Below are 19,805 nucleotides of genomic sequence, written 5' to 3' on the forward strand. Positions count from 1 at the left end.
AAGCGAAGCGGGTTGCTAGCCGAGGCAAAGCGGAGCGCTCGAGGGCTCCTGCTGAGCTCGCGCTAGGAGGCGGTCTCCTCTGTGCCAGCTCAGCCACCTGGTACGACTGCCATACATTTGGCTAATGAACTGGTGGACTGTGTTTCATGCCGCGCCCCCACCGCCGTTGACTATTTTCTATTCACGAGGGTAATGAGAAGTGGGGGATCAGAGCGACACAGAGAGGGAGAGGACGGTGCCCGTGGCCACTGATAACCCCGAACCAAACTCGCTGCCTCACGAGGCCGGAGCTTAATATCTGGCCGTCAATCAGCTCCGCCGTCCCTCGCCGGAGTGTTTAATTACAGGGATCAATTATTCACGAGCCTCCTCTTTTAGCAGAACACTCGTCGCCAGAAGAACGCCGCAACAAGGTGAAGGGGGTGGAGCAGATGCAGATGCAGATGATACCGGCCTGAAGGGAAACTTGCGCTTTTAGAAGAAGAACATTGTACATCAGGCAGATCTGTGACCTTTCTGTGACCTGGAGCTCAGAATAAGAGTGGGAGAGAATCATACAGGACGCTGCTACAGTAAACACAAGTGTGTGTGTATATATATATTTATATATATATGTCGTCGGCGGGCGATGGTCAGTTGACGTCATGACCTGTAAAAAATGCCTCCCGGTGCCACTAGGGTTTTCGTGCGTGGCCTCGGTGTTCATAAATACTTAATTCACAGTGTTTAAGATGCAACAGAGAAAAGATATTCATAAAAAAATCATCTCACGCTTTATTTAGAATGAAAAGCGACTCAAAATCACGTGACTTATTACCAGGATTTGTTTGTTTATTAGAATTTTAACGTCCTGTTTTACACTTTGGTTAGATTCATGACATTAACGGTAGTTACTCATTACACGAGGTTAATCAGTTCACGAGGTTATATCGAACACAGTCATGGACAATTTAGTATCTCCAATTCACCTCACTTGCATGTCTTTGGACTGTGGGAGGAAACCGGAGCACCCGGAGGAGACCTAGGCCGACACGGGGAGAACATGCAAACTCCACACAGAAAGGACCCGGCCCGCTCTACCTGGGGATCGAACCCAGGACCTTCTTGCTGGGAGGTGACGGTGCTACCCACTCAGCCACCGTGGGTAAGGAGAATGGCAGCTCAGTGGTTAAGGTACTAGACTAGTAATCAGAAGGCTGCCAGTTCAATCCCTACGACTGCCAAGTTGGCACTTTCATGTTTAATAAAACAGCATGATGATTGTTGTGGTGATGACTGTTCTAAAAAAACTTTTAAGGGTACACTATAATGACAAAAGTATTGGGACACCCCTTCTAATTCCTGAATGTATGTGTTTCAGCTACGCCAATTTCAGGGAACAGTTTAGGGAAGGTTCTTCCTGTTCCATGACTGTACCATGTGTACAAAGCAAGATCTATAAAGACATAAAGAAAAGCTCAGTAGGGCTGTCGCGCTAACCGCAATTTTGAAATATCGCGGTATAGACCAGCCAACCGCAGGGCATGCTGGACAACCGCAACACCGCGATATTCACGTTTTTTCTTTCTTTCTTCTCCTTTTTTTTATTGTTGCAGGTCCATCTTGTTTTATACGCTTACATTCGTGCGTAATAAATGTTAAATAAATTCATAATGAAAATGAGCTAGGAGCGACATTTTCCCGCAACCTGTTCTCATGCGTTGCTGCTGAGTGTCAGGCTTTGTGTTTTAAAATTTAAACAATCGCAACAGGAATTATAGGCAAGTTTATTAATGATTAAATTGAGTTCACACTCAATAAATACTTGTAATTTAGACTATATGCAAACAGCCTCGGCGTACTAAAACACTTAATGACGGTTAATATGGCATTGCAGCCTGCAGATTCTCTCTTGCTGGCTTGCTGGAATGATTTAAATGCATTTTTTCGTTGAATAAAAATGTATTGAAACGAATAATAACTTGAAATGTAGTATATATTGTTATGTTAATTATATCTACTAAATAGATGGTTAATAGTGGCGCGATAACCAGGCTAGACTTTCTCTGATCTCTAAAGTCGCATGCAGGTTCAGTACATCTACAGTGTATTAATGCAACGAGCACCATCAGAGAGGGTTTTAGTGCCGAGGGGAACATCGCTACCCCACTCAGATCCTCTCTAAAACACATCAGGTGAACATGTTGGTTCGTCTAGCGCGCATGATAACGCAGGTTTAAACTCTTACAGACTTTATTCTTTATTCTATTTTTTTACCATATTTTGATTAGATGTGCATTTAAAATATTTAGCCTAAACACTTTTTTTTTGTTTCACAGTGTATATCTAGCCTAGGCTAGAAGCTTAATTTAAACCTTTTTTTAATAGAGAAAAGACGCGCATCCCTGCTCTGTTCTGTATTTAACAATAGCCTAAACACGCATTTCATTGGTCTTAAAGCCGTCTCATCTTTGTCATTATAAAGCAATAATATACCGAATCATAGCCTAACAATAAAGCTTGTTTATATAGCTCTAAAATCCAGATCAATTAAGTAATTTTCAAAAACAACAAAAAAATGGCGATATAACCGCATACCGCGATATTGAGACAGGCTGAATACCGCAAGGGGAAATTCTGTCACCGCGACAGCCCTAAAGCTCAGTTTAAAGAAACTCCAGTGTCCTGCACAGAGCCCTGACCATAACCCCACTGTACAGCTGTGGAATGAACTGAAACATCAGCTGAGGCTCAGTGCCCAGCTATTTTGACAAATGGGCACAAATTCCCACAGACGTCTTGTGAGAAGCCTTTTCCGAAGAGTGGCACATACAGAGTCTATTTTTTGTTTGGTTTTTTATGCATTTTCTCCCCTTTTTCTCCCCCTTTAGCACGTCCAATTGCCCAATCTGCATCACGCCTCCTCTCTGCCTCTGCCGACCCCTGCCCTGACCGAGGAGATCGAAGCTAACCCACATCCCCTCCGACACGTGAGCAGCAAGCCGCATGCATCTTGCCACCCACACATTGACGAGTGTGGCGCCACATAGCGTTGCGTGCGGAGAGACACACCCTAAGAGAACTTCTTCCTCATCTCCGTGTAGGCGATTGCAATCAGCCCGCAGAGGTCGTAACTGCACCATTCTGACAGAGAGAGACCCACTTCCGGCCTTAGTCCCGCCCATCTGAACAACAGGCCAATCGTTGTTCATGTGGCCGCTCAGCCTCGGTCGGTAAGGCAGAGCTGGATTCGATTCGGCGTACTCGAGATCCAGCTCCGGTTGCAGCGTGTGTTTTTACCGCTGCGCCACCTGAGCGGCATACAGAGTCTATTTTAATACCTTTTTTTTTAAATGAGACATCCTACAAGCTCATGGTCAGGTGTCCAAATACTTTTGACCATATCGTGTACTTAAACGCATGACAAGCACCAGCGCATTGCAAGTAAATTTCACACTCCCTGTGATTGTAATGGGCGATGCTGTTAGCTCATGCGCAGGGCTCAGCTCTGCCATTTAGACACACTCCAGCGCCGGAGGGTTAATGATTGTGACCTTCATCCTGTCTGTACGTCACACCAGGACAATTCTGCCCTTTTAGATCGATCGGGGAAATGTTTCTTTCCTTTCACCAATCTGAAGGAAACTGACTTCAGATCAGCGCTACGTGCCTTCACGCCGACAGCTCGTTAATCTTCACCAGCCGAGCACCCCCCCCCCCCCAAGCCCTCCCCCCCACGGGGCACAGGAGCCGGCGTCGGGGCTGAGGATTCCCCGTCCACCTGCCTGGATCAAACAGAGGTGCGGGGGGAATCCAACAGGCTGTAAAACAGCGCAGATCGCCTCACGCCGGGGTGTGCCCTCGCCGCGTGGGAGTGGACGCGCAAGGAGCTGTTGGAAACGGGGGTCGTCAAACGAGACGCGGCAACAGAGAGCAGTCACGCCTGGTTTCGATCGTCCGTGGGCAGGCTTTTGGCGGGGGATGCCGGTAGAGAGGAATCCATCACAGCGGGAGAGTCTGGTCGTGGGTTAACCTGACTCTGTGAAAAACAGCTCTGGGGGCAGAGATCTGAGACCACAGCAGTAGGAGCTCAGCCCATAAGTCTCGGGCGTGAGGCCGTAGGAGGATGTCCGATAATTGCAGGCGATATCTACAGAGTCTGTCCAGACCGTATTCCGAAGGGTGCGACAATAAGTCAGTAAAGTTTTAAAGACTTTGATATGTTTTTGTCTTCTAATGTTCCTGAGCTAATGACGAAAATCCAGCAGAGGGAGGGTGGGTCAGACCCCTGAAGGTCAGATTTTGTAGAATTTAGGAACATTTTAGGATGTGAAACCAGCAACGCCATTGCAAAACTTGGACATGATACATATATAGATAGGGTCTTTTTGAAAACCTAGTGAGCTCTCTACATCCTACCCTCCTGAGAAGAAGGCATGTCTAAATTCTAAGATGCCTTAAAATGCTGCCTACTGAGGTGCCTCATTTCTGAATAACAAGGGAGCACCTGATGCTTTCTTACCAGTGAAGGCAATCCCAGAATTCAGTGCGGCACAACTTTTCTAACAAAAAATTACAAACATGGAAGACAAATGCGAAGCAACCAACGGAGTTCGTTTAACCATTTTCGGTACTCAGAGGGAGATGTTAGCAAGCTACCGGGTTGTGCCACCTCAGCCCATTGGTTTGAATGGCCTGTGGGAGTTAAGTGAAAACTGTGGTGACGTAATCGCCGTAATCTGTGTATTGTAGAGCATCTAAATAATCTGCCTTATGAGTTCGATGTCTTAAAATCCTTTCTACTGAGGCAGCTGATCAGGGAGGCATTAGGCAGCAAGGCAGCCCAAATCCAGATGGCTGTAAAAGACCAGCATCTAAAAATCCACAGGTCCACCACGGCGGTCCTAACAAATAACATTAAGTCACAAAAGGTCCAGCTGGAAGCCGGGTTCCTACATTAGTTAACAGACGTGCAACAGGCACAGCAAGAACTCTCCCGGTCACGATGCCGGACAAAGGAAAATATATTAGCACTCGTGCCTCCTCACTAGCACACGAGGCGGCAAGAAAATTGCTGCCGCTGTGTCACATCTGGTTTGCTGATTGGCTGAAACTGCGAGGAATGAAAAACCCTGAACCTGTGAACTTCCTCGTATGAATCTGCTCCGCTCAGTTAGGCTCCATCCGCACTTCAGAATTGAGACCGGAAAAAAAAAGGTGGACGGAACGAAGCGAAATGGAAAATTTCGCCACATTTTCATCTTGCGCCGATCGTGATTTAACGCTAACGTCTGCGCCACGAAATGAAACACTCGCACCGGTAGCGGGCTAATTCACCAACACGTGTCTGGATGTGATTAATTCTCCGTCCGAGCGGGTTAAGTGCGGTGCAGTGGCGTTCAATCAGCAGAGGGGGTTGTAGGTCTGATACTGGACAGAGAGCTTTTATTTTCTCCGTGTCTCCGCCGCCCCCCCCCCTCGCCTTCGGCTCCGGCGCCTGCTTCCGAGCCGCGCCGCTATAATAAAACCATCAGCTCGCTGCCTTGTGCTGGTCATTATCCAATTAGCCAAATGCTACAAACACATCAGGGTGGCTAGGATAATTAGAGTAAAACAGTTAATCATGCTGGCCAAGTGGTTTTACTATTCAAGGTGAATAAAATAACACCCCATTGTAGCTAATGGGGCGACCGCAGTTTCAGTCATTTGTGGGTGCTGGAAGGCCAATCAAAATTGATTTGTCGCTATTACCTCCTATTCAGACTGGTTATAAAGCACGTAAGGTCTCTGTTTCAATACATCATTGTTTTTAATTGTTTTTTTCCTCTTATTTTGGTCGTCGCCCACTCCCAGCCTGTCATAAATGCATAAATGCATCTATTGGTGCACCACCTACACCTTTACATTCATGGCATTTAGAAGAGGCTTTGATCCAAAGCGACTTACAATCACGACCAGATACAGTGCAAGCATTTGAGGGTTTGGTATGCTCTATTCCCTGTAGTACATATAGAGTGAATAAACAGGGCACTTGGGATCAGGCTGGATTTTTATGTATCTTGTGAATAAAAAAATGTGAGTGTGAATGCAAGTGCATCCTGTCCACTGATGAGTGTTTCCGATTGGTTTAGGATCCTCTGACCCTGATTAGGATCAAGAGGTTTCTATGCATAAATATATTTGTAACTAAAATAAATACTCTAAAAACTCCAACTTTAAGTGAATAACAGCTTTAAAGGAACTCAACAGACTTTGTGTGGCACCCAAAATAATCAACATTAATTAGAACTGACACAAAAGCCCCATGAATTCTGATCTACTCGTGTCAGGTTTCAATCCCACATATGAAAGTGATACAAGCGGCATTGAAAATCTCAGATGTGATGTGATGTGATGTTCACTATGAACACCCTGGTGAAAAACACATGTGGTACACACATGTAAAAAAAGAATTTGGGCCAGATTACCTACTGTGTGGTGAACGCGGTCTACACGGTCTCTTGGGGTGCGTTTCTGTCAATTACTGTTATGTGAATCTTAAAAATATAAGTAAAAATATATATGCTTGCACCATATTATATGTCGCTTTTTAATGTGTGACGGGTTTTGTTGAACATTTGATGTTATTCAAAGGATTTCCTATACTGTACTGACTAAAGACCAAACAGGGAACTCAATCAGGCGGCACAACGATCTAGTACACTAGCTTGACACTGCGGAGTATGTGCCAACTGGTCATGTCTGATGGACGGAAAGTCCAGGCAGCGGCACGAGTGGTGGGGGTCTCACATGGAGCATAGTGTGACTCTCTGTATGAGATACGGCTCTGTCTGACTGGAGGTTGGAGGAGCATGAGAGTCCGCACTAGATGATCATACGGGCACACTTTTTTATTGACTATGGAATCCCCAAAGGGACAAAATGCAAAGCGTAAACACACATCAAACAGAAACCACAGAAAACACTACACCACACATTAGCATATGAGGGGGTGGGGGGGTATTTTGAGCGTATCTGAATATGGAGGGTGACGTTCCCCCTTTTTCAATTTATATTGTGATTACGACCTTGCTGGTAACATTTTGGAATATAATTGAGTAACCAAGTGACACCATTTTCACAACAAACAGGTGAACTGGTAATAGGTGAGCGGGCCCGGTGGTAATAGGTGAGTCTATCACCAACACTTGGGGGGGGTTCTTATTTATTTACAAAAATAAATAAGAAACCAACTCAGTACTGTGAATAATAACATAGACACAAATTGCTTTCCTGCATAACATCCAAGGCCCAGACCCCCCCCCTCCACCCCACCTCCACCCAAGAACCAGAGAGCCCTTATAAAGGTGTAAAAATAGTTGCGCAACCCTTAATAGCTTCCATTCATGCCTGGATGTCTGAGGAAGAACCCGATTAGAGCGCTGTAATCTGTTTACACGCATTTCCCATCGGTGGAATCCCCCTTCCTGCAGACGCCGAGCTGATGCACCGAGCCGATGGGTAAAAGCGAGTGAATCCTCCACCTGCGTCGCTTTCCCAGCCGCGATACCTTGCGTGGGAGGCGCTCGGCCGCTGAAAGCCTACATTTACCCACTTTGGCGTAATTGCAGCGTTTACTCCGGGCCCGCTTAAGTGCTGCATTTATGTCGCCTCGCCTCGTCTGACGAGAGCCCGGGCGCAGGGGTTGATTGCTTTACAATAGCAGATCAAAATATTAGAGCGATTCCTCTCAGCAATCACAGCGCGTGTTTGACTAACACCGTCATTAAGTTGTCCATCAAGCGCCACAGACGGAAGGCTGAATGAACAGGGGGAATAAAGAGCCTTTGTAATAGATGAGAAAGTACTGATCTGTTCATTTCAGATCATTAACTGCTGAGCTGATCTAGTGCTCTCCTCATTTACTTCATTTTACCCCAATCATTTTACAAATTAATAAATTGCTTGAAAGCGACTTGTGGGGGAAAAAGCAGTAACATTTAAGCCTGGTCAGTAGGTCTGGATTCCATGTGAGGTTAAATTCAACGTGCTTTTTATTGCTTTATTTATAAAGGGCTTTTTGTTCTAGGTGAACTTATAGGAACGTCTCTGAATATATATTTTTTTATTTGTTTGTTTATTATTGTTTATCATCATGTTTTTCACTTCGATTTCATACATAACAGGACAGAGAGTTACACACTGATTACTCATGATTCATCAGTTCAAGTTTAATGTCGCAGCGGCTCGGTGGGTAGCACTGTCGCCTCACAGAAAGAAGGTCCAGGGTTCGATTCCCAGGTGTGGACGTGTGCACGTTCCCTCAGTGTCCTCGTGGGCTCCCTCTAACAGTCCAAAAAATACGCAAGTCGGGTGAACTCCACCTAGGAATCGAACCCTGGACCTTCTTTCTGTGAGGCGACGGTGCTAACCAGCCACTGATAATCTGAAACAATGGATTCTTTTATACAGCTGCATATTATGGGCAAACATTTTAGGCATAAAATACAAAACCCCATTTTCAGAAAAGTTGGGACAGTTTGTAAACTGACTGATCGACTGTATTTTACAACACGTTAAAAAAAAATTGGGAGTACTTTACATTATCTGCATTTAACAGACGCTTTTATTCAAAGCGACTTACAGCTGTGACAGTATACAATCTAAGCAATTGAGGGTTAAGGGCCTTGCTCAAGGGCCCAACAGTGGCAACCTGGCAGTGGTGGGGCATGAACCAGCAACCTTCTGATTACTGGTGCAGTACCTTAACCGCTCGGCTGATTAAAAGCTCAGCTTTCAAGACATAAACCCCAAAAGCGCACCAAACTGGAACTGCAGAGTGCATGTGGCATCCCAAACATCTGTTCTTGGTAGCAGCACAAACTACCAGGTTCCAAACTGCATCTGAAAGCAAATCCAGTGCAAAAACAATTCAGCAGGGAGTTTATAAAGTAAATTCCATGGCCATGTAGCTGCGATCAGTATTCAGATCAACTACGCTTTACCTGAAAGTTGCTCTGCCTCCTGTGGACATACATATGTTGCCAGATCACGTAAAATAACGCAAGATTGCTTCGTCGCATTGCTGGCATTGTGAACACAGGGTTAATGCTACCAGACACGGATGAGGACGTAGAGAGGATCTGTACAGCCTTGTAATCATTAAACATTATATTCTGATAACACTAATGTTACAGTAATGATATTAAAATAAATTGTTGGCTGAGCACCAAGAGCAGCTTAATTCTGTAAAGTAAGCACGAACCCACACCCGTGGTGGTCCCCGGCTCAAACAGAAGCCGCCTCGTCATCGTTTATCTCGTTACTTTATTACATTAGCCTCTCGACAGGCTCTCCCTAAACCAGCTGGTTCATGGGCGGACGACGGTCATATGGAGAGGTGCAAACTTTAGTCAGGAGCTGCGCGCTTGACTCACTGGCTGACCAGAGGCCTCCACCTGCACCGGCGACGCTTCTGTTCGTAAGAACCCGGACGAGCCTGCGCTGAGCCGATCGCCACGGCAGAAGGCCTTTTGACTCATGCCCATCTGGCCCGCTAGCGCGATAAGAGCACGCCAAGGTCTCCGCTATTGCAGGGCTACCTCAGCCAAGTGAATCTGAGAGCCTTGAAAAGTTTAGGTGATGAGCAAGTTCACTTGCAGCACGATCGATCGCGTGTGGCTGCCGAAGGAGATGACAAGTCGACAATCCGCCCCCAGGTTCTCCCACGAGCACACGCCATTACACAAACACAGAAGTTCAAACTCGCACCCTGAGCAAGAGATTATCAACACCAGACTCATTATTTCAGTTTGAGCAATGATGGATTCTGTACTTGCTTTCAAGAAGTTTCTGCTGTTATTAGAGGTATGCAAACGTCTGGACACCTCTGAGCAAATTACACCCACCCCCACCCCCTCCCCAAATTTAAACATGCGGGAAATAAAGTTTGTCCAGTTATTTGATTTATAAACTTAAATAAAACAAACAGGAAGGAATGAAAATGTATGTGCAGAATATGCAAAAGTAGAGTCAACCTATTATTATTATTATTAAGTGCCGCCAAGTTTAGTCTGACCTCCTGATGGATGGATGGATAGATGAGGGATGAATGGATGGATGGATAGACGAGGGATGGATGGACAGACAAAGGATAGATGGACGATGGATGGATGGCTGAAGTATTAGTACAGTGTTTGGCCCTATGGATCAGTGGTTCGGATGGACCCTTGGATGGACGGACGATGGATGGATGGATGGATGGATAGACAATGGATGGATGGATAGACAATGGATGGATGGACGGACAATGGATGGATTATTAGTACAGTGAAGTATTAGTACAGTGTTTGGCCCTATGGATCAGTGATTCGGATGGACAATGGATGAATGGATAGACGATGGATGGATGGATGGACGATGGATGGATGGATGGACGATGGATGGATGGATGGATGGACGATGGATGGATGGATGGACGATGGATGGACGATGGAGTATTAGTACAATGTTTGGCCCTATTGATCAGTGGTTTGGATGGACCCTTGGATGGACGGACGATGGATGAATGGATAGACGATGGATGGATGGATGGATGGATGGGCGATGGATGGACGATGGATGGATGGATGGACGATGGATGAATGGATAGACGATGGATGGATGGATGGATGGACGATGGATGGATGGATGGACGATGGATGGATGGATGGATAGACGATGGATGGATGGATGGATGGATGGGCGATGGATGGACGATGGATGGATGGATGGACGATGGATGAATGGATAGACGATGGATGGATGGATGGATAGACGATGGATGGATGGATGGATGGATGGATGGATGGATGGGCGATGGGCGATGGATGGACGATGGATGGACGATGGATGAATGGATAGACGATGGATGGATGGACGATGGATGGATGGATGATGGATGGATGGACGATGGATGGATGGATGGATGGATGGACGATGGATGGATAGACGATGGATGGATGGATGGATGGGCGATGGATGGACGATGGATGGATGGATGGACGATGGATGGAGGATGGATGGACGATGGATGGACGATGGATGGATGATGGATGGATGGATGAAGTATTAGTACAGTGTTTGGCCCTATGGATCAGTGGTTCGTCTGGTGCATGAACAGCAAGGCTTTATGACCAGAACAACACTACCCTCACTGTCAAGCATTCAGGTTATACATCATATCAGATCTCTAGTAAACAGGTGCAACTTGTCATTTACTGTGAAAATATTAAATAATAAAAAGTCTCGGGTTCTGAAAGGAGAAAACAACGAACAACAAAAATTCCAAACCTGTCCTGGTTGAACATCCAAGTACTGCAGCACCTCTTTCAGCAGAACTGGAGTGTGTGGTTCTGACTCAGCCTGTGAAGAAAAATGCTTCATGTTTCCGCTGCGGCAGTCAAGTTTTGACGGATGAAAGGCTGAACAGAACTGCTGAGGATGTTGAGGCTTCCTCCAGGAACTAACGAGCGCGTGTATGCGAGGAGATTCTCGCCTCGTAGCCCGACAAGCCAAACACAGGGGCGCCAACACGCTAGGACTCCAGAATGCCATTTAAAAACTGAAATGAGAACATACAGAGGGCAGATCTAGGATTTAGAACCCATGATTGTTTATATTACTACACACAAAAACACAGCTGTTGTTCAACACAAAGATTTACATACACTAGTATAGGACAGCTACGCCACTGCAGTCACTGCTGATTCCAAAAGTTCGTCTGGTTTTCTGTGAATGTATAGAAAACATTAAACATTCATTTCATTTTTTATACACGGTTACAGTGGGTTCAAAAATATACACCAATCAGCCAAAACATTAGGACCACCACACAAGAATGTGCATGACACTTTCCTGTTTATTAACCAAGTGCATGTGACAGTTTTAATTACATTTTACTTGTAGCTCACATCTTGAATGATGCAGCTTTGGGCAGCACATCGTATTTTCCAGTGCACAATACCCTACAGTACGATCTGGTACACATCCAGGGAGCCACTTTTGGGCTTCTGAGCAAGGCCCTTAACCCTGACTGCTCCAGGGGTGCCATACAATGGCTGATATATGGTGCTCTGACCAAGCTAAAGGGCTACTGTGGTGGGGTGGATGTGTCAACACGCAGTGCAACAAACCCATCTATGCATGCCAGTCAAAATGACAACATGGTGGGGCTTGAACCAGCGACCTTTTGATTACTAGTTCAGTACCTTAACCGCTAGGCTACAACTGCCCTAATGTAATTTATATTTTAGGCATTTAACAGACGCAAAGTGACTTACAGTAGTGTCAGTAAACAGTATATTGTCTAAGCAATTGAGGGTTAAGGGCTTTGCTCAAGGGCACAACAAAGGAAACCAGGCATTGGTGGGGCTTGAACCAGTGACCTTTTGATTACTAGTCCAGTACCTTAACCACTAGGCTACAACTGCCCTAATGTAATTTATATTTTAGGCATTTAACATACGCTTTTATCCAAAGCGACTTACAGTACTGTGACAGTATATTGTATAAGGTTAAGGACCTTGCTCAAGGGCCCAACAGTGGCAACCTGGCATTGGTGGGGCTTGAACCAGCAACCTTTTGACTACTAGTCCAGTACTTTAACCACTAGGCTACAACTGCCCTAATGTAATTTATATTTTAGGCATTTAACAGACACAAAGCGACGTACAGTACTGTGTCAGTATACAGTATATAATGTCTAAGCAATTGAGGGTTAAGGGCCTTGCTCAAGGGCCCAACAGTGGAAACCGGGCATTAGAAACAGTAGTCCAGTACCTTAACCACTAGGCTACAACTGCCCTAATGTAATTTATATTTTAGGCATTTAACAGATGCTATTATCCAAAGCGACTTATATTGTATAAGGTTAAGGGCCATGTTTAAGGGTCCAACAGTGGCAACCTGGCATTGGTGGGGCTTGAACCAGCGACCTTTCGATTACTAGTCCAGTACCTTAATCTTACAACTGCCCTAATGTTATTTATATTTTATCCAAAGCAACTTACAGTGAAAGCAACTGAAAGTTAAGGGCCTTGCAGTGGTGGGGCTTGAACTGGCAACCTTCTGATTACTAGTACAGCACCTGAACCACTAGGCTACGGATGTCAATAGCTTTCCTACGTTTTTTTACAGCTTTCCTGCGTTTTTTACAGCTTTCCTGCGTATTTTCCACCTTGTGCTTTTAATCTTTATGTTTGTTTATTGTTTACATTCAATGTTTTCACAACGCACAAACTCTATGGGGGGTCTGTGGTTATTCTTATGCAGCAGTTTCTGCGTCACGTAGAACTGACAACAATTAAAAGCCCTGGTAGATCAAATAAAACTCTATAAAATCTATTTTCTGTGTATTAAGTCATAATAACTATTTAAAAGTCAGTTAGACGCCACTGAAGCGTAAACATACCGCTCTCCCGGAGCCTCAGCAGCGTGTGTTTGTATTGGTGCGCCTCCGAATACTGCACGGCTGGAAACGCAGTGAACGGAAGTTCCTACTGATTATCCGACCATCGATGATTCTGTCAGGATCTACTCCAGCGTTCTGAAGACAAGGGCCACAATGACCCCCTATTAAACCCCCCATAACACTAAGAGTTAGATAATGCTTAGTTTTCTCTATCTTTAACTGCCCACATAAATGCTCGATGGTGTTTAAATCAGCATTTTTACATAATCCATCTTCACACTGACAGCCCCGGTTCTGGACCGTGTTGCTTAGGGGGGCAGTGAGAAAATCCAGTGCCCCTATAGCACCGGCCCTGCTAGTGTTACTTAAGTTTCGCCCTAAGCCGGATTCGAACCTAGGGCGGAAGAATATGCGCGATGCGCTCTGCCTACTGCGCTACTCATACAGCAGGGTAATAAACAGGTTGTTATGCTGATAAGCCTGCGCACACACGGCGTTACTAAGACTAACTGTGAACACTACTTAAAATAATAACCAAATGCTTTCTAATTCCCACGGTACCAGCAGTTTCATACATATCGGCCTGTCTCAGTCTAATCTGCAGCGTTTCTCTCCCATCGATAAAAATACGGAACAAAGCGCGTCCCGTATCAGTTCAATACGGAACGCGACGTTTAGTTTTCAAATAAGGAATGATTTAAGGAATGGAGATTTAAGACAGATTTAAAGATTGTATTACAATGAGTTTCTTTGACTTTTATTTCATTGCAGACAGGATGAACCTGAGATATTTCATGTTTTGTCTGGTCGACTTCATTTCATTTATTAATAAACATCCATTCCTGCGTTTCAGTTGGGACAGTAAAGCATTTACCACTTTGTAATACTACCATTTCGTTTCACCACACTTAAAAGACATTTTGGCACTGAGGATACCGAGTGATTTAGTGTTTCAGGTTTTATTTTGTCCTGTTCTTCCTGCAAACACGTCTTGAAATATGCAGCAGTACTTCAGTACAAATACTCAACCTTTCTTAAATGCTGCTTTTGTACCAAACCAGGATTACAATCACCTGTTGTCAACAAAACACCTGTTTGGAATCACATCATTATTTAGTTTTCTCACCTCATTACTAGCCCTAAACTGCCCCTGTCCCAACTTTTTTTGGAATGTGTTGCAGGCCTGAAATGCAGGATTGGATGTTTATTACCAAATTAAATGAGGTGAGCAGACAAAACATGAAATATGTCAGGTTCAAACTGTCTGCAATCAAATAAAAGTCAAAGTAAATGTAAGAAACTGTCCCAACTTTTTCTGGTTTAGATAGATAGATAGATAGATAGATAGATAGATAGATAGATAGATAGATAGATAGATAGATAGATAGATAGATAGATAGATAGATAGACAGTCAGTCAGACAGACAGGTAGATAGATAGATAGATAGATAGATAGATAGATAGATAGATAGATAGATAGATAGATAGATAGATAGATAGATAGATAGATAGATAGATAGATAGGCAGGCAGGCAGGCAGGCAGGCAGACAGACAGACAGACAGAGACAGACAGTCAGTCAGACAGACAGGTAGATAGATAGATAGATAGATAGATAGATAGATAGATAGATAGATAGACAGACAGACAGACAGACAGACAGACAGACAGACAGACAGATACTTTATTTATTAAAAATTAAATATATATTAAAGAAATATATTTATAGATTATATTATAGGGTTATAGATTAAAGAAAAATGTTAAACAGGGGGATTTTCAGTAGTGGGTTTATAGATTTTTTTATTTTTAATTTTTTGGACGAATCGGTGTGTTTTACATTCACATTTTCAGCATTTAGCAGATGCTTTTATTCAAAGCGACTTACAGTTGAGACAGTATACAATCTTAGCAATTGACGGTTAAGGGCCTTGCTCAAGGGCCCAACAGTGGCAACCTGGCAGTGGTGGTTTGAACCGGCAACCTTCTGATTACTAGTCCAGTACCTTAACCTCTAGTTACTATTAATGTTTTAATCATTAATTTAGTGTCTAAACACACGAATGCTATTACACAGTGCTTATACGTCTTGTAGATTAAAAAAATGATTATTAAAAGTATTACATTAGAATATAATTGTACTGTGCGGAACTCTGTGAAATATGTTCTCTGGTATCCATAGCAACAGTAAAAACAAACATGTAGCCGTTAAACTTACAGGCGTGTGTTTTATCCTTATTTAGCCTCCTGTATACACTGCACAGTGTGTGTATATTATATATTTATGATATATTATATAATATATCTTGAATATTTAGTATAATGTATGGGTTGTGTAGTATACAGTATTTTGCATCGATATGCTCAGGCGTCCCTCTGCTGCAGGTCGTGACGTGTTGTGACATTGGGCTCGTTCAGCCAATCAGAAGCGGAGTTGGAGGAGCAGCTTGTGTTTGAAAATGTCCGCGCAGGAAGCTGGTAGTGAATGAGCGCTGTTAGTGAGACTGTAATGTTTTCATGTGAAATAGAGATCGTGTGTGTGTGTGATTCGTCGTGGATTGTTCGGAGAGGTAAATTCAGTCTGATCTATTGCAAACAATCAAAAATATGTGCGATGGTTGAGTGGCGAGGCTTTAAAGGCGGTACAGTTAGCCAGGTGGCTAACCTGCTAGCTGGTTCTGCTGCCTGTGCCGGGTCATGATGGTTATTAAAACACGTCTTGTTTATAAAAATCACAAATATTTAAAAGACATGAAATATTATATTAACTGCACTTATTAAGCCACCGATCGCTTATTAGAGTAGCACAATAAGCAGTGGATCTGAATAAGCTGAGCTAACAGGAGCCTGATGCACCCTGATGTTGTCATAAATGATCTATCTGTGCATCTGTTACATTTCTCATCTCATTTCACTCTAAATTAAACACACATTAATACACCATGCTGTCACGATTAGGACGTTTAAGCTGAATATGATGGTCATACAAACAATTGCATTATTGGGTTGCCCTATCTGTTAACATTACACTTCTCATTTCACTTTATTACATAATATATAACAATATATAAATGCATCATCATTTGCTGTTGGTCAGTAGTTTACATGCACCAGTAAAGGACATGTGTGCAGTTTTGGAATGCCTGCAAATGTTCTTTTTGGTAATTTGGCCCAATTGTACAATGACAGTGGTAGCCTAGTGACAAGAGCTTTGGACTATCAGTTGAAAGGTTGAGAGTTCGAATCCCAGCTCTGCCATGCAGCCACTGTTGGGCCCTTAAGCAAGGCCCTTAAGCATGCCTGCTCCTGGGATACACAAAGAAAGAATTTGGCTCTACTGTACGTCTGTATATGTATACATGACGAATAAAGGCGTTCTATTTTCTTGACTTAATATGGGCACGTACAATAGAGGCCAATAGTCTGATGTTTCCATTTTCCTGATTGTAAGCCAGTGTTTTGTTTTTAATTCCAAATCTCAAAGCTTTGCAACAACTGCTTGTAGATCTGTGATTTGATGTCCTCCACATTCACCTGACCTAAACCCCATTGGGCATTTATACGAACACTTAATCAAGAGAAAGCCAAGCATTTAGTAACATCACAAGATGAACATGAATCATCAACTCCTGTAGTCCATGCATGTGGTCATTACAGCAAAAGAAAATAATCAAATATTATACGATTTATCATCACGTTTAAAGGGGTACAAATATGGCCCAGGATTATCTTAGAAATATTAAACATGATAAACTAAAATACATCAGACATGCTCATTTCCCAATCTCTATTTTTCCCATCTGCAGAGACCCACCGGTGCTGAAATCTGCAGACCCTTACAGGTAAACATGTCAGCCGAAGAGGTGTGCAGCCACGTCAAGGTGGTGGTCCGTGTCCGTCCACTAAACGCCAAGGAACTGGATGGCAACTTCAAGAAGGTGGTCCATGTAGTAGATGGCCACATGCTGGTCTTTGACCCCAAGGAAGAGGAGGTGACGTTCTTCCGTGGACAGAAAGTCGGCAAGAGGGACCTCAGGAAGAAAGCTAACAAGGACCTGAAGTTTGTTTTTGATCAAGTCTTTGGGGAACATTCAACCCAGATGGAAGTGTTTGAGAACACTACGAAAGGGGTTGTTGATGGAGTTCTGAACGGCTACAACTGTACAGGTGAGGCAGTTAAGCTTCTTAGTTCAGTTTTGACAGAGGTCAGTGATTGCTCGTATGGACCTGTGTAGTGTAGAACTGTGGATAAGTGTCGTCAGACTTCTCATTAGGTTTTACCAATTCAAATTAGACAGTGCAGCATATGTTGCTCCATTGTTTGTATCTTTAAGCATTAATGCTGCATATACTGATGAACAACAACTTTTGAATGGTATGCTTGTTGAATATCGCTTTGTGAATATCACTTTCTTTCTTTGATGTAGAAATCAAGATGATCATTTGTATTAGGGAGTGACTTCCACTGTGCACAAGACACTCATAACTTGCGTTTGTAGACGCTGTGACTGATGGTTTGTCAAAAATATCGGGCCCATGTGTTGATCATGTGTTGATCATGTGTTGATCATGTGTTGATCATGTGTTGATCATGTGTTGAGCGTGCCAGACATTTTTAGCCTTTATTGGATTTATTCTTTATTCATTCCTGCATCTTATTTGTGAATCTTTTAATGATATTATGCTCTGTAGAAGGTGAAATATGTGCACATCCTTGTAATCTTTGGCTTTGTTTTATGGCTTTATGGATTGTGGATTGTGACTGAACCTATTTTTTGCACAAACAGGCTTTGTTTTGCATTTTATTTACTGTGGCAGCTATTTTGCAGTTGAGTTTGGAAGCCCCCCAATGTGTGTTCTTTATTTTGAATGATCACCTGACTCCGCACTGGTTTTCCCAGATTGATGTGTGTTCATCTAGAGCCTTGACTGTTTTTACAGAGTGAGATTATTGCAAGAATAAGACAAGCATCAAGTACTGTATTCAGACTGAGCTGACTAATTTTAGTTAAATTCATTTACTGGAAATCCCTCTAGAAAAGCGTAGCGCCCACTTGTCTGGGCTGTTGAATGATAAATGCTTGTGCATTACATGCATATGTAAGCAGGGACGGAGAACGGAGTGGTAAGCGATTAACTCCTGGTGGGATTCGGGATTACGCGCTATGGTCCGAACACCGATAGGCACCCAGTCAAAAAATACCTGTGGGTGCCGTTGTTGTTTTGTTAGTGAAATACACTGCGTTGAACGTATGTGGACACCTGAGCATCAAGTTGTCAGACATGCCATTTCAAAACAGTCTCTAAAAATCAGCCCAAACACAGGTGCAGCAGTGTTGTTGGGATTTTAAAATAACATTAACACAAACTGGTTTCTTTATTAGGAACACGTTGGCGCTCATTGTAGGTGTACAGTTTGAGACTAGAGCTATTTTCTGTTTTCATACACAGTGTGTGTTAATCTTTCTCTAGTATTTCATCAGTGGGCATGGTTTTTTAGTTTAGAGGGACTTTTAAAAGTGCAGAAAAGGCGTAGGTTGCTTGTTTGCAGCCTAGAGCAGTAAAAATAGAAGCATGCTAGGGATGCCGGGATGTGGAGGAGTTTTTTTTAGGAGGGCGATGCTCCGAGCGGCGTATAGGATCTTACATATATGGGCTGTCAGATAGTGACGTGTGGAAGGGATACCTAATGTGCAGATACATCCAGAAGGGTATTGTGTTGTGCTCTGTGAACTGCTAAGTGTGTCATAACAAGAGAATAGTGCACCCTTGAACGCTTGTCCCTTCCAGCAAAGGGTTTGTGTTCACGATAATGTTGTGGAAAAGCATTTCATTGGCATGGTTTGCCCCCACTTGTACATTTAGAGGGAAGAAAGGGCGATCTTTTATACGAATATGAAGTTAAATGTCAAATGTACCTGTAAGCTGTTGCTGTTTTATGTAATATTGATTTTGTTTGGGCAGTGTTTGCCTACGGAGCTACAGGAGCAGGGAAGACTCACACAATGCTGGGCAGCCCTGATCACCCTGGGGTTATGTTCCTCACCATGAAGGAGCTCTTCACCCGTATGGACCAGATTAAGGAGGAGAAAGTCTTTGACGTAGCTTTCTCATATCTAGAGGTGAGTGAAATATGTTGCGCAATACGTTTATGGCTTTTGAAGGACTGCTCGTATTAAATGCGTTTAGTGAGTCTAATTTCAGTAATAGTAAAATATACAGTATGCATAGAGTGAACACGCCCACCTTTGTGGCATCATGAGCTCTGTGAACAAGAAAGAATAATGTGGACCACCGATGTAGAACTAATTAGAAATCTGATATTGGCAGCGTGCTTTGAGGCGTGGCACTAATCAATACATGAACAAATGCTTATCTTTAGAACGTCGTAGTAGTTT

General features: G+C 43.5%; 2 protein-coding genes across 3 annotated transcripts in view; one reads left to right on the forward strand and one right to left on the reverse strand.

The window, feature by feature from the left end:
- Window positions 1-17,385, reverse strand: part of mettl15 (methyltransferase 15, mitochondrial 12S rRNA N4-cytidine) — a 69,290-nt gene extending 51,905 nt beyond the window's left edge. The window contains exons 1-3 of the mRNA XM_062989601.1: window positions 17,222-17,385; window positions 11,667-11,727; window positions 11,290-11,560 (exon numbers count right to left, since the gene is read on the reverse strand). Coding sequence (XP_062845671.1) covers window positions 11,290-11,553 — 264 coding nt within the window. The 5' untranslated portion in view covers window positions 11,554-11,560; window positions 11,667-11,727; window positions 17,222-17,385. The remainder of the gene's footprint in view (window positions 1-11,289; window positions 11,561-11,666; window positions 11,728-17,221) is intronic.
- kif18a (kinesin family member 18A) overlaps window positions 15,840-19,805 on the forward strand; it is a 30,865-nt gene continuing 26,899 nt past the window's right edge. For both annotated transcript variants that reach the window (XM_062989592.1, XM_062989594.1), the window contains exons 1-3: window positions 15,840-15,977; window positions 17,214-17,574; window positions 19,372-19,529. In XM_062989592.1, the coding sequence (XP_062845662.1) occupies window positions 17,256-17,574; window positions 19,372-19,529 (477 nt within the window). In that variant the 5' untranslated portion in view covers window positions 15,840-15,977; window positions 17,214-17,255. The remainder of the gene's footprint in view (window positions 15,978-17,213; window positions 17,575-19,371; window positions 19,530-19,805) is intronic.

The sequence above is a fragment of the Trichomycterus rosablanca genome, chromosome 27 (assembly GCF_030014385.1).
Source record: "Trichomycterus rosablanca isolate fTriRos1 chromosome 27, fTriRos1.hap1, whole genome shotgun sequence".
Taxonomy (NCBI): Eukaryota; Metazoa; Chordata; class Actinopteri; order Siluriformes; family Trichomycteridae; genus Trichomycterus; species Trichomycterus rosablanca.